This window comes from Podarcis raffonei, chromosome 5, assembly GCF_027172205.1.
Source record: "Podarcis raffonei isolate rPodRaf1 chromosome 5, rPodRaf1.pri, whole genome shotgun sequence".
NCBI classification, from domain to species: Eukaryota; Metazoa; Chordata; class Lepidosauria; order Squamata; family Lacertidae; genus Podarcis; species Podarcis raffonei.
The window spans coordinates 1,507,945-1,523,832 of NC_070606.1; the positions used below are offsets into that span (position 1 = coordinate 1,507,945).

The following is a 15,888-nucleotide window of genomic DNA, read 5'->3' on the forward strand; positions in this document are numbered from 1 at the left end:
AGCAGCCAGACTGGCAATTGTTTGCTTCTCCTCTTGTCTTCAACACCATCACGTTCTTCATCAAACAGACAATTTAACAATGAAGGCCCACATACCTAGTCAAGGAGGCACCCATTCAGAATCTCTCCAGAAAGAGATGGCTCTTCTCTTCAATTGGGTCAAGTTTTGTAATTGGTGTGTCAGCAGCGTGGACCCACCCAGTTATTGGGAAGTGCTGTGGTATGTCCCAATCTACTGTTCCCTGCATCCCATTAAATAAATAGAACAATTGGCTTACCTGAAGTGTAGATTTGTGAGTGGGACGCTGGGGACAGTGGAACCCTCCCTATGATGGACTGCAGTCACACTGATTTTTTTCCTTTAGGAGGGGTACTGTTGACTCTGTCACTTCTATTTTTATTGATTTGTGAGCCAGGGAGGGAGACAGGATGCTATTCTTGTTTCTGGTGCTTCGGTAAACGTTGCTGCTTGGCGAGTCCGAAAAACTGAGAAGGAAGTGCCTGCCTCCCACAAGTCTTTTCTCCTGCCTGAGGTCATGTGAGAGGAAACACCCATTCCACTGGCCCCAGCGTCCCCAATTCATTAATTCATTCTTTCTAATCTATAGAAGACAGCAGTGGGGCTTAACAGGCTGGTGGAGCCAGCAGCCCATCCAGGGTCCCACTGCTCTTGTCATCAAGTTGGTGGTGGGGAGGAGTCTGCATATTAGTGGTGATCAGACCCTTGCCACAACTTCCCCGTGGAGCCTTGACAAGCCCAACTCCGCCCCTTCCCTAAAGCCCTGAATTTCAGGGGGGTGTGCTGGCTACTTCATTGGCAGAAGCTTCCGCCTTCCCACCCTTTTGGCAGAGCCTGGCACACGCTGGCAGAGGGCTGCTTCCACCTCATCCAAACCCCTCCAGCATGGCAGATGAAGTGTTTGGCTTGCACTGCCAAATGTTTTTCTTCTTCTTATCACAATGGACCCTCTTGGCGAGATTATTTTTTATGTATATAGAAGCTTTGATGACTGCTGGTTATTAGTTATTCAAATTTGTGGCATATCACCCTTGCTTATGTCAGAGCCGGAGAGAAACTTCTTGCCAGCAAAAGACCCAGAATTCTTGAGAGTTTTGTTGTTGTCTTGCAGTTGACTGGAAAGGAGGAGCATAGGAGAGCTGAAAGGAAGGCACGTGGTTTTCTTTGGGGGGTGTTGCTTTGAGGACTCTCTCTCCTTTTATTTCTTTTTCTATTTTTATTACATCTTTTTATTACCTTTTCTGCACAGAGTTCAAGGTGGCGTATATGTTTTGCCTCCTCCCCACATTCTTTAGGATGCTTAGCTGCTCCCTTCTCTGTTCAATGTGTATATGCACAAAGAAACAGATATTATAAGGCACCACAAATCTTAAACACCCTTTCGTCACAAAGACCGCAGGCCCAAAAGAAGATTCCCTTCCACTGAAACATTTTACAACCTGTGGCAAAAAAAGATTCCTAGCTTCACATACACACTGGTATCCAAACTGCTGGTGACTGACCAGGAAAAGGGTCATAGTGGATAACTCAGTGAAGATCTTTCCCAGGGTGTGGCAACAGTGAAAATGTGAGCTCTGCATCAGTCTCTGCTTGCTTATTTACCTCATTCTCAGACTTCCTCTATGCTTATTTATCACAAGCAATAGTAAAACCTGAAAGTCTCTTTCTTGCCTCATTCCCTTGGCTGAGCAAGCCGGATCCCTACATCATTACCATGCCAGATTGTTGCATTTGACTAGAATCACACTGTTTCTTGCTCCCCACTTCCTACAAGTGGTAGGAGCTGACTGGGTTTCAGGATGACAAGATGTAGGATTGCCATATTTCAAACAGTGAAAATCCGGACACAAAAGTGCTTAGCTTTTTTGGTCAAAGATGATGAGCTTTTTAAAGTAGTTGTTGGGCTGCCACACATCCAGATTTTCCCAGAGAATTTAGTGATTTCTGCCTGGACGCTGTTAATGAGGGCCATTTGCTGGCTATGTCCAGGAAATTCCAGACGTATGGCAACACGACAAAATGGTAAACTATTGCCCACCTATTTCTTTCTAGCTCAGTTACACTTCTACTGACTTTAATCAACATTTGAAGAAAGGCAAAATGAAAGAATGATGCACTGAAATACTGCTGCCAGTGCCAGTGGCGGAGCAAGCCGATCAGGTGCCTGGGGTGGGGCGCGTGCCTTGTGCCCAGGGGCGGGGCCAGCTGCCCGTGGGGCGGGGCGCTCCGCGGGGCCTCTGAGGAGTCTGCCTGCCTCCTCCCACTACAGCTGGGGGGGAGGCAGCGGGCGGACTGTTTGGGCAGCGTGCGTCTCTCCCAGGAGAGACCTGTGGCTTGGGTGCACTGCAGGCGCTGCAGTGAGTGCTGCCCAGTATTTTGTCATCACCCTCAGTGGTGACACCCGGGGTGACCCTCCCCCACCGCACCCTCCTTCCTCCACCCCTGGCCACTGCCAGCAGACATCATGAAACAATTGTTAGTTCCCTATCATATTCTAATAGCCATGGAGCATATATATCACCACTGTGAACCCAGCATAGTACTTTCAGACCTGAGACTCACACTGCATGTTGTTGTTTAGTCGTTTAGTCGTGTCCGACTCTTCGTGACCCCATGGACCAGAGCACGCCAGGCACTTCTGTCCTCCACTGCCTCCCGCAGTTTGATCAAACTCATGCTGGTAGCTTCAAGAACACCATCCAACCTCTGCCGTCCCCTTCTCCTTGCCGTCCCCTTCTCCTTGTGCCCTCCATCTTTCCCAACATCAGGGCCTTTTCCAGGGAGTCTTCTCTTCTCATGAGGTGGCCAAAGTACTGGAGCCTCAGCTTCATGATCTGTCCTTCCAGTGAGCACTCAGGGCTGATTTCCTTAAGAATGGATAGGTTTAATCTTCTTGCAGTCCATGGGACTCTCAAGAGTCTCCTCCAGCACCAGAATTCAAAAGCATCCATTCTTCGGCGATCAGCCTTCTTTATGGTCCAGCTCTCACTTCCATACATCACTACTGGGAAAACCATAGCTTTTACTATACGGACCTTTGTTGGCAAGGTGATGTCTCTGCTTTTTAAGATGTTGTCTAGGTTTGCCATCGCCTTTCTCCCAAGGAGCAGGCGTCTTTTAATTTCGTGACTGCTGTCACCATCTGCAGTAATCATGGAGCCCAAGAAAGTAAAATCTCTTACTGCCTCCATTTCTTCCCCTTCTATTTGCCAGGAGGTGATGGGACCAGTGGCCATGATCTTCGTTTTTTTGATGTTGAGCTTCAGACCATATTTTGCGCTCTCCTCTTTCACCCTCAATAAAAGGTTCTTTAATTCCTCCTCACTTTCTGCCATCAAGGTTGTGTCATCTGCATATCTGCGGTTATTGATATTTCTTCCGGCTATCTTAATTCCGGCTGGGGATTCATCCAGCCTAGCCTTTCGCATGATGAATTCTGCATATAAGTTAAATAAGCAGGGAGACAATATACAGCCTTGTCGTACTCCTTTCCCAATTTTGAACCAATCGGTTGTTCCATATCCAGTTCTAACTGTAGCTTCTTGTCCCACATAGAGATTTCTTAGGAGACAGATGAGGTGATCAGGCACTCCCATTTCTTTAAGAACTTGCCATAGTTTGCTGTTGTCGACACAGTCAAAGGCTTTTGCATAGTCAATGAAGCAGAAGTAGATGTCTTTCTGGAACTCTCTAGCTTTCTCCATAATCCAGCGCATGTTTGCAATTTGGTCTCTGGTTCCTCTGCCTCTTCGAAATCCAGCTTGCACTTCTGGGAGTTCTCGGTCCACATACTGCTTGAGCCTTCCTTGTAGAATTTTAAGCATAACCTTGCTAGCGTGTGAAATGAGTGCAATTGTGCGGTAGTTGGAGCATTCTTTGGCACTGCCCTTCTTTGGGATTGGGATGTAGACTGATCTTCTCCAATCCTCTGGCCACTGCTGAGTTTTCCAAATTTGCTGGCATATTGAGTGTAGCACCTTAACAGCATCATCTTTTACAATTTTAAATAGTTCAGCTGGAATACCATCACTTCCACTGGCCTTGTTATTAGCAGTGCTTTCTAAGGCCCATTTGACTTCACTCTCCAGGATGTCTGGCTCAAGGTCAGCAACCACACTACCTGGGGTGTACGAGACATCCATATCTTTCTGGTATAATTCCTCTGTGTATTCTTGCCACCTCTTCTTGATGTCTTCTGCTTCTGTTAGGTCCTTACCACTTTTGTCCTTTATTATGGTAATCTTTGCACAAAATGTTCCTTTCATATTTCTGATTTTCTTGAACAGATCTCTGGTTCTTCCCATTCTGTTGTTTTCCTCTATTTCTTTGCATTGCTCGTTTAAGAAGGCCTTCTTGTCTCTCCTTGCTATTCTTTGGAAATCTGCATTCAATTTCCTGTATCTTTCACTATCTCCCTCGCATTTTGCTTGCCTTCTCTCCCCCGCTATTTGTAAGGCCTCATTGGACAGCCACTTTGCTTTCTTGCATTTCTTTTTCATTGCGATGGTTTTAGTTGCTGCCTCCTGTATAATGTTGCGAGCCTCCACCCATAGTTCTTCAGGCACTCTGTCCAGCAAATCTAAATCCTTAAACCTGTTCCTCACTTCCACTGTGTATTCATAAGGGATTTGGTTTAGATTGTATCTTACCGGCCCAGAGGTTTTTCCTACTTTCTTCAGTTTAAGCTTGAATTTTGCTATAAGAAGCTGATGATCTGAGCCACAGTCAGCTCCAGGTCTTGTTTTTGCTGACTGTATAGAGCTTCTCCATCTTTGGCTGCAGAGAATATAATCAATCTGATTTCGATGTTGCCCATCTGGTGATGTCCATGTGTAGAGTCATCTCTTGTGTTGTTGGAAAAGCGTGTTTGTGATGACCAGCTTGTTCTCTTGACAGAACTCTATTAGCCTTTGCCCTGCTTCGTTTTGATCTCCAAGGCCAAACTTGCCAGTTGTTCCTTTTATCTCTTGATTCCCTACTTTAGCATTCCAATCCCTTATAATGAGAAGAACATCCTTCTCTGGTGTCACTTCTATAAGGTGTTGTAAGTCTTCATAGAATTGGTCAATTTCAGTTTCTTCGGCACCAGTAGTTGGTGCATAAACTTAATTACTGTGATGTTAAAAGGTCTGCCTTGGATTCGTATCGAGATCATTCTATCATTTTTGAGATTGCATCCCAGTACAGCTTTCGCCACTCTTTTTTTTTCTATGAGGGCCACTCCATTTCTTTTACGGGTTTCTTGCCCACAGTAGTAGATATGATAGTCATCCGAACTGAATTCGCCCATTCCCGTCCATTTTAGTTCACTGATGCCCACTGCATACAGGAATCTAATTTCATGAGCTTTAAGCTGTACCACGTAGTCCAGAACCACGTAGTCCACACTGCATACAGGAATCCAATTTCATGAGCTTTAAGCTGTACCACGTAGTCCAGAACAGGGCATCATGGCAGCCATGAGGCTATAGCTCCAAATGGTGGGCCTATGTCTTATTCTGTTCCCCTCTCACATAAAGATGCTTAGTATGTGGATTTCCTAAGTCTGGGATGTACAATTATGCTGCATATGTGTGTGTGTGATATACTAATTTGGGCATCCCTAGATGTTAAAGTAGAATACAGAGGAGACACAAGGCTACTGTTTTCATTGGCATCTTTGTGTTTGGTGTAACTTTATCTGAAATGTTATACTCGCTCATGCAGTGTTTGAATTAAATATGCAAAGGCCTAGTACTGAGGTACACAGTAAGATTTAGACTTGATGTTGATTCCCAATCAAGTCTGTGGCTCCCTGTTTGTGGAATGCTCTCCCCAAGGAGGTTCATCTGGCGCCTTCATTATAGATTTTTAGGTGCCAGGTGAAAACATTCCTCTTCCACTTGGGCTTATTAATGTTCTATTTTAAATGTGTTTGTGGGAGTGGAGATTATTGTTTTGCTTTTTTGTTGTTGTGTTAATCTACTTATTTTGTGCTTTTATCCTGTATTTTTATCTTGTGAACTGCCCTGAGATCTTAAGATGAAGGGCAGTATATAAATTTAATTAATTAAAAATTACCCAGTGCATGCATGTGAACTGTTGTGTGCCTGTGAATTTTATGCAATGTGCATGCCTACATATTGTGCAATAGATACTCATTTATGTCAGCAGTCTTTGTTGTGCGTATTCTGTGAGTTGGGTGGGTAGGACTTATTAAATATATTGTGGGATCAGTATTTTATTTTTTGTTTACTGCTGTTTTTTTCTTAATTTAGAGTCATTGTCATTCTATTTTTACTGTGTCAGTCACTTTGAGGCACTTAATTATTAGAAATTTTGTTTGTAAGAACAGTACAACTAATCAATTTATTATTCACATTTTTGCAATTAAGGGCTACATCTCTGGTCTTACTATAGGGGTCCCCCTCAATCATTCTGATGTTGGTCCTCATGTTGGAACTGTGTATCACCTCAGTTTTCACAGACATCAGGCAGGTTTTCATACCTTCGGTATGACATGGAAAATTCTGCACAGGGAGGGTTTGTCCCAAAATAAAGTTTTATTAGTTTTCCAATATTCCCCCAATAATAGCCAAATTAAAACAATATCAATTAATTTCCAATTAATACAATTATTCAAATGCCAATCAACTTCCAGTTAATACATTTTGGTTAAAGTGGCTCCTGCGTGGGGGATTGGATACATTTCTGATCTTATGCCACTGTGCTCCATAATCTTATTAATTTTAGTTACATTTCAGTTATAATAATAATCCCTTGATCAATAGCTGCATAATTAATGATTTCCATTTGTATTGTTATATTATTTAAATTTATAAAACTTCAAGTGAGGAACTCAAAATATTATCTTTGTTCAGTCCTGCATGTGAAATTAATAATAATAATAATAATAATAATAATAATAATAATAATAATATATTACAGTGGCACCTGTTACAGGCGCTTCAGGTTACAGACTCTGCTAACCCAGAAGTAGTACCTTGGGTTAAGAACTTTGCTAACATTAGCTAAAGTGGTGTCTCAGGTTAAGAACAGTTTCAGGTTAAGAACAACGGACCTCCAGAACGAATTAAGTTCTTAACCTGAGGTACCACTGTATTTCTACCCTGCCCATCTGGCTGGGTTTCCCCAGCCACTCTGGGCGGCTTTCAACAGAACACTAAAAACAGAATAAAACTTCAAACATTAAAAACTTCCCTAAAGAGGGCTGTCTTCAGGTGTCTTCTAAAAGTCAGATAGTTGTTTATTTCGTTGACATCTGATGGGAGGGCGTTCCACAGGGCAGGTGCCACTACCGAGAAGGCCCTCTGCCTGGTTCCCTATAACCTCACACCTCGCAGTGAGAGAACTGCCAGAAGGCCCTTGGAGCTGGACCTCCGTGTCCGGGCTGAACGATGGAGGTGGAGACGCTCCTTCAGGTATACTGGACCGAGGCCGTTTAGGGCTTTAAAGGTCAGCACCAACACTTTGAACTGTGCTTGGAAACGTACTTGGAGCCAATGTAGATCTTTCAGGACCAGTGTTACATGGTCTTGGCGGTCACTCCCAGTCACCAGTCTAGCTGCTGCATTCTGCATTAATTGTAGTTTCCGGGTCACCTTCAGAGGTAGCCCCACGTAGAGTGCATTGCAGTAGTCCAAGCGGGAGATAACTAGAGCATGCACCACTCTGGCAAGACAGTCTGCGGGCAGGTAGGGTCTCAGCCTGCGTACCAGATGGAGCTGGGAGACAGCTGCCCTGGACACAGAATTCACCTGCACCTCCATGGACAGCTGCAAGTCCAAAACAACTCTTAGGCTACACACTTCGTCCTTTAGGGGCACAGTTACCCCATTCAGGACCACGGAGTCCTCCACACCTGCCCACCCCCTGTCCCCCCAAAACAGTACTTCTTTCTTGTCAGGATTCAACCTCAATCTCCTAGCTGCCATCCATCTTCCAACCGCCTCCAGACACTCACACGGGACCTTCACCGCCTTCACTGGTTCTGACTTAAAAGAGAGGTAGAGCTGGGTATCATCAGCATACTGATGAACACTCAGCCCAAACCCCTTGATGATCTCTTCCAGTGGCTTCATATAGATGTTAAAAAGCATGGGGGAGAGGACAGAACCCTAGGGCACCCCACAAGAGAGAGCCCAGGGGTCCGAACACTCATCCCCCAACACCACTTTCAGAACACGGCCCAGGAGGAAGGAGCGGAACCACTGTATAACAGTGCCCCCAGCTCCCAGCCCCTCTAGATGATCCAGAAGGATGTCCTGGTCGATGGTGTCAAAAGCCACTGAGAGATCCAGCAGAACTGGGAAACAGCTTTCATCTTTGTCCCTCTTTGAAAAACTGTTATGTCCATGGAGATTCCTTCTGACCATCTATGGTATTGTCTCTTTCACATTCCCAGTGTTGTCTCCCATCATGACTTGTGGCAGAATTGAATCTCGGAAGTTTCTCAAAGGTCTTAGCTCTCCGTCCCTTTTGCTTCGATGTCTCAGAACAGGCGACAGCCTGCTAAAAGCCATTCTGTCTCACTAGTAATACTGTGTTGCAGATCTTCGCCATTTCCCCCCTCAGCCTAGGAAAGTGGGCTATTTCCCATGGATTCTTTTCATCTTTACAGCTGAGATTTATAGCCAATTATCCTTTATCTTTAATTACATTCCGTCAGAAGCACAAACAAACCTCTTTTTCTATGTTTTAAGTGGAGGTGGGAGGAACAACATCTCTATGTTCCCATCAGAGTCATACTTGAGCTCCCCCCTCGCCCCCCCTTTTCATTTCAAGTCACATACAGTCTCCATTATTGCTGTATTGATCTCAGTATAACTCCAATTATTCCCTCCTCACTCGTAAATATTTTTTAGCTTACATTCCACAGAGGGCTGCCGAATCATAAATATAAAGAGAAGCTTAAAATAAACAAACCGTGGGCTCCCCTCTCCCCAGCCATCTCTCGCACCAAATAAAATCTTATCTCAGCTGAATGTCTTGCAGTTTACAGTCACATCTCTTTCCAGCACGTGCCATTACTTTAAAGCCAATTAAAAAAATCCAATTAGTAGGATAACCTCTGCTTCCAGAAATGGAGTCGGAGGGTTGCAGCAGACAACGTGCTTCTGCATCCAGTGCCTTTGCCTGCTCTTGCATTCCATGAAGAAGTGAGTGCCAGACCTCAGGGCCCATTCCTCCCAAGCCAAGAGAGGAATTCAGAGAATGGTTTAACCCCAACGATTTTCTCTGTCTTTATTTGCATCAAGGGAGGTGTCCATTCCTGGCACAGAATGGAAATAGAAGCTTGATCTTTTTAAAAGGAGGAGGAGGAGGGCACCTTTCCTGTAAACACCCCAAATTACTGCATTTAAGACAAGATTGTGAAAAGGAAATCCTGCAAACTGGACACTGCTATTGCTTGATTGTGGGCCCTTATGCTGTAAAAACAAGGAGGAGCAGAAATAGAACAGCCAGTTCTGAGATGAAATAAGGTGACAGCTGAATTGAGTGCAGGGAAGAGGCATTGGCATTGGCATGGATCACTTGATCGAGCAGCCCAAGTGATGGTCAGTGTGCTGTCAGCCCACAGAGGCTGCCTAATGTTAGGGTCCACAACAGTTTGCACTGCTTCCAGTGGTCCGTTTGAGGCAACCTCAGGTAAAGGTGCATTATGGCTTGTCAGCCCCTGAGCTGGACTTCTGGACAGAAAGCGCCACCCTCCAAGATCCTTTAATCTAGCATTGGGGTGGGACAAGGTGTCCCTGTCTCTGTCCCTCCTAAGGATCCAGCCCAATGACTATCCCACCTGTATTTATTTATTTATTTCATAAAATTTATACATGGCTTGATTGTTGAAAAAAATCTCAAAGCGGTTTACAAAAAGAGAAAGCAGCAAAATTGAGAGAAAAACTCACCCATACTTTACAAGTTGTGACATGCATAGAATAAAGAACAAAATGCAAATATGTGCTATTGCTATGAAACAGGCACAAACTCCGCATAGCAATAGTCATAGAATCATAGAATCATAGAATCATAGAATCATAGAATCATAGAGTTGGAAGAGACCACAAGGGCCATCGAGTCCAACCCCCTGCCAAGCAGGAAACGCCATCAGAGCACTCCTGACATATGGTTGTCAAGCCTCTGCTTAAAGACCTCCAAAGAAGGAGACTCCACCACACTCCTTGGCAGCAAATTCCACTGTCAAACAGCTCTTACTGTCAGGAAGTTCTTCCTAATGTTTAGGTGGAATCTTCTTTCTTGTAGTTTGTATCCATTGCTCCGTGTCCGCTTCTCTGGAGCAGCAGAAAACAACCTTTCTCCCTCCTCTATGTGACATCCTTTTATATATTTGAACATGGCTATCATATCACCCCTTATCCTCCTCTTCTCCAGGCTAAACATGCCCAGCTCCCTTAGCCGTTCCTCATAAGGCATCGTTTCCAGGCCTTTGACCATTTTGGTTGCCCTCCTCTGGACACGTTCCAGTTTGTCAGTGTCCTTCTTGAACTGTGGTGCCCAGAACTGGACACAGTACTCCAGGTGAGGTCTGACCAGAGCAGAATACAGTGGCACTATTACTTCCCTTGATCTAGATGCCATACTCCTATTGATGCAGCCCAGAATTGCATTGGCTTTTTTAGCTGCCGCGTCACACTGTTGGCTCATGTCAAGTTTGTGGTCAACCAAGACTCCTAGATCCTTTTCACATGTAGTGCTCTCAAGCCAGGTGTCACCCATCTTGTATTTGTGCCTCTCATTTTTTTTGCCCAAGTGCAATACTTTACATTTCTCCCTGTTAAAATTCATCTTGTTTGTTTTGGCCCAGTTCTCTAATCTGTCAAGGTCGTTTTGAAGTGTGTTCCTGTCCTCTGGGGTGTTAGCCACCCCTCCCAGTTTGGTGTCATCTGCAAATTTGATCAGGATGCCCTTGAGTCCATCATCCAAGTCGTTGATAAAGATGTTGAATAAGACCGGGCCCAAGACAGAACCCTGTGGCACCCCACTAGTCACTCTTCTCCAGGATGAAGAGGAACCATTGATGAGCACCCTTTGGGTTCGGTCAGTCAGCCAGTTACAAATCCACTGAGTGGTAGCATAGTCAAGACCGCATTTTACCAGCTTCTTTACAAGAATATCATGGGGCACCTTGTCAAATGCCTTGCTGAAATCAAGGTAGGCTACATCCACTGCGTTCCCTTCATCTACCAGGCTTGTAATTCTGTCAAAAAACGAGATCAGGTTAGTCTGACATGACTTATTTTTCAAAAATCCATGCTGACTATTGGTGATCACAGCATTCCTTTCCAGGTGCTCACAGACTGTTTGCTTAATGGTCTGCTCCAGAATCTTCCCTGGTATTGATGTCAGACTGACTGGGCGGTAATTATTTGGGTCCTCTCTTTTCCCCTTTTTGAAAATAGGGACAACATTTGCCCTCCTCCAGTCTGCCGGGACTTCGCCTGTTCTCCAGGAATTCTCAAAGATGACTGCCAGTGGTTCTGAAATCACATCTGCCAGTTCTTTTAATACTCTTGGATGCAGTTCATCTGGCCCTGGAGACTTGAATACATCTAGACTAGCCAAGTATTCTTGTACTATCTCCTTAGTTATTCTGGGCTGTGTTTCCTCTGCTGAATCATTTGCTCCAAATTCTTCAGGTCGGGCATTGTTTTCTTTATCGGAGAAGACTGAGGCAAAGAAGGCATTGAGGAGTTCAGCCCTTTCTGTGTCCCCTGTTTGCATTTCACCATCTTCTCCTCTGAGTGACCCCACTGTTTCCTTGTTCTTCCTTTTGCTACGAACATACCCATAAAAGCCTTTTTTGTTGCTTTTAACCTCTCTAGCAAGCCTGAGTTCATTCTGTGCTTTAGCTTTTCTGACTTTGTGTCTACATGTGCTGGCTATTTGTTTGAATTCCTCTTTGGTGGTTTCCCCCCTTTTCCATTTTTTGTACACATCCTTTTTTAATCTTAACTCAGTTAAAAGTTCTTTAGATAGCCACCCTGGCTTCTTTAGGCACCTTCCATGTTTCCGTCTCATTGGTATTGCCTGAAGTTGTGCTTTTACTATCTCCCTCTTAATCCATTTGTGAGTAAAAATGTATCCCTGGTCCTGAAAACCGGTGACCAACTGATCTCTATAGCAATGTTGCAGGTGGCATACACGTCTAAAAAGAGACCCCACTGGGTTAAACTACAAATGGAGTAAAGGAGTAGGTGATGGCAAAGCCCTTAGGAACAAAGGTGGAGAGAGTAGGTGCAGGCCTCCTCTTATCTCTTAGGACCCAGCAGAGGAAGTTTTCAATCAGGTCCACTCTGAGGCCCTGCCAAGAAGAGCCAGAGCAGCGTGGTGTAGTGGTTAAGAGCGGTAGTCTCGTAATCTGGGGAACCGGGTTCGCGTCTCCGCTCCTCCACATGCAGCTGCTGGGTGACCTTGGGCCAGTCACACTTCTTTGAAGTCTCTCAGTCCCACTCACCTCACAGAGTGTTTGCTCTGGGGGAGGAAGGAAAAGGAGAATGTTAGCCGCTTTGAGACTCCTTAGGGTAGTGATAAAGCGGGATATCAAATCCAAACTCCTCCTCCTCTTCTTCTTCTTCTCTCTGATTGGCTCCCTCACGGGGAGGCCATACTCACCCATGCTGAACCACAGTGTGCCTAGGTGTGCTGAGGTTAAACAAGAAAAGGTCTGCTGCCCCTCCCCAAGCTGCAATCTAGTGCAGATCAGGACTCCTCAGTAAGGCAGGAAATGTGGACACATGCGATAATTTTGCTCTGTTCAGAAGGGGAAACTAAGCCTGACCGGTATGTAGCAGAAACTGAGTATGATTGTTAAGTTGTTCACCTTAGTTCCCTTTGCAACAAATGCCACATTAAGGGGGAGAGTAAGTCCCCTTTCATGCCAGCTCACAGAAAATTTAGTGGTCCAGGATGAGTCAGAATGAAAGAGTGAGAGATGCTCAAAGGAAGGGATATTGATACTCAGTTTCTCCCCTTTGAAGGTGATTTTCTCTTGTGGCTAGCCAGGTGCCTTTGCGTGTTCACAAGCAGAGCATAAAGGTTTACAATCCCCAAATGTGTAAGAGCAAAATGCTCTCCTAATATCTCCAGGAAGAGATTTTGCATTAAGCAGAAGTGGGCATACACAACTGACTTTATTGCGTACAATTTCTGTTTGGGCCTGCCCAGGTTACCCTTATCAGCCCAGTATAAGGGGAAGCACACTCTTTACATGTGAAATATGTGAAATAATTTTGTTTTTAAAATTAAGCATGCTTGTAAATAGTAATTTGCCTGGTCAGCTGTGGTTTCTAAGGATCAAGCAGGAAAGCTTTGATAAACCACCTGGTTTTGCCAGAGTTTTGGTGTGTCACAAGCAACTGTCACAAGCTAGCGTGGGCAGGTAGGCTGGTAAAAATGTTTCTGGTTTAATAACTTTTGTGAACTCATTTGCAATGATGAAATAAAGACCAGCATCTTTCTAGGAAAGGTTTTTTGTTATAACTTCAAGTGTCCAAATATCTGCCCGCATTTTAATTTCTTTGTAGTAAATACTTGTGGGTACCTTCAAAGGACATGAAGAGTGTCACAATGCTCCACATTTGCCTACATTGTGCCTCGCTTGCACTGATGGCAATTTCTCCTAATCTCCAGAATTTTCTATACTTCAGATTTATCTATTTTTGTTTAACGCCTTAAACCACTAATTCTCAAACTATGCCAGGGCACACCAGCATGCCATAAGAAATGCTAGTTGAGTAGCTACAGGATGATAGAAGCCTCCAGTACCTGACCTACTGTTTCTCTGCATGATCCACTGTTTGAACCTGCCATCTTCCAACCAGGAGGAGCGATGGTCAGACCAGTCACTCATGCAGAGACACAGACAGGCACAGAAGCAGATAGTGAGCTCCTTTGAAGGCAGGCAATTATTTCTCTTTCACACTCTAAAGCATTTTGGTTATGAGCACAGCATGCCTCCATTCTGCACAAGTGGAGCTCAGCTGTCAGAAACTTGAAGGCTCCTGTACAAAATTGAAGCAGGAAAGACAAAGCACAAACAGCTAAAGGGGCATGTATGCTTAATATACTATTGCGAATTTGCACTGAAAAGCTTTGTATTTTAAAATCTTTGGGGGAAAAATGTGTGCCTGGTTTGTTTTGTAGGCTAACAGAAGCACACCGAACAGCTGTCAAAGTCATCAGGAGAATGCAGTATTTTGTAGCCCGGAGGAAATTTCAGGTAATAAATGGCAACAGCAACAGAACCAAGTAGTCCATAACATAAGTACTGTGGAAAAGGTATTTGAGGTGCCCTTGAAGCTGTCCCAGAAACTCCAGCGAGTGCAGAATGCTGCAGCGAGGCTCCTCACGGGGTCTCTGCCATGGGAACATATTCACCCAGTGCTTTTCCAGCTGCACTGGCTCCCGGTGGAGTACAGGGTCAGATCTAAGGTGCTGGTTTTGACCTTTAAAGCCCTTCACGGCCTAGGACCCTCGTACCTACGGGACCACCTCTCCCGGTATGCCCCACGGAGAGCCTCAAGGTCCATAAATAGCAACACCCTAGTGGTCCCAGGCCCTAAGGAAGTTAGATTGGCCTCAACCAGAGCCAGGGCCTTTTCAACTCTGGCTCCGGCCTGGTGGAACGCTCTGCCTCATGAGACCAGGGCCCTGCAGGATCTGATTTCTTTCCGCAGCGCCTGTAAGACAGAGTTGTTCCGCCTGGCCTTTGGCTTGGAGCCAATTTGATTCCCTCCCTCTCTTTCTTTTTTCTTTTCCTTTCTTCTCCTGTGATTAGGCTACATTTTAATATTTTAATGTTTCAATATTTTAATGTTGTATTTTAATTTTATTTTTAAGTTGTAATCATTCAACTTGTTTTTTATTATTGCTTGTTAGCTGCCCTGAGCCCGGCCTTGGCTGGGGAGGACAGGGTATAAATAAAAAATATTATTATTATTATTATGTAACACACAGACATTGCATGTAAGCTCTCACTGCTGGGGGTTCTGAAGTTTCTCTCTCAAAAACAGGCAAAGAAAACTGAATGGGAATACACAGTTTTCTGACTACCTATTTGTTGTTGTTGTTAATATGCCTCACTATCTGTTCTCCTCCCCATTTCAGTCCATAAGAAAAATTAGTTACTAAACAGAGATAAGCAGAGAGACAAAAGGCCTAGTAAGAAAGGCAGACTGTGGCCCAGATCCCCTCCAGCTTTCTCTGCCTGTCCCTGGGGAGACTTCAGCATTCTCTGTAAATTTTGTTTTTTCTCTGTCTCTAATTTTTCCAATCTAAAGTTTGGCTTTGCACATTTTCATATCGGTTTGTAATTTTTAAAAAATACAGTGTGAAAATTCATCCGCATTTTAGTGTGAATTTGCTCTGTGGGTTAAACCACTGAGCCACTTGGGCTTGCCAATCAAAGGTCGACGATTCAAATCCCCGCGACGGGGTGAGCTCCCGTTGCTCGGTCCCAGCTCCTGCCAACCTAGCAGTTTGAAAGCACGTCAAAGTGCAAGTAGATAAATAGGTACCACTCCAGCGGGAAGGTAAACAGCGTTTCTGTGCGCTGCTCTGGTTCGCCAGAAGCGGCTTAGTCATGCTGGCCACATGACCTGGAAAAACTGTTCGTGGAAGCGGACAAATGCTGGCTCCCTCGGCCAGTAAAGCGAAATTAGCACCGCAACCCCAGAGTCGTTCGTGACTGGACTTAATTGTCAGGGGTCCCTTTACCTTTACCTTTTTATCCTTACATGCACATTTTTATATGCAGTTTTGACTAGTGAACCATTTTTGGCAAAGCACTTTACCCTAGTATATGCATTTGTGTACACATTGCTTTGCTGGAGCAATGCATTGCAAAATTTTGGA

General features: G+C 44.6%; 1 protein-coding gene across 4 annotated transcripts in view; it reads left to right on the forward strand.

Moving 5' to 3' along the window:
* LOC128413497 (potassium voltage-gated channel subfamily KQT member 1-like) overlaps positions 1-15,888 on the forward strand; it is a 334,949-nt gene that overhangs the window by 177,533 nt on the left and 141,528 nt on the right. For all 4 annotated transcript variants that reach the window (XM_053387514.1, XM_053387517.1, XM_053387515.1 and 1 more), the window contains one exon: positions 14,179-14,254. In XM_053387514.1, the coding sequence (XP_053243489.1) occupies positions 14,179-14,254 (76 nt within the window). The remainder of the gene's footprint in view (positions 1-14,178; positions 14,255-15,888) is intronic.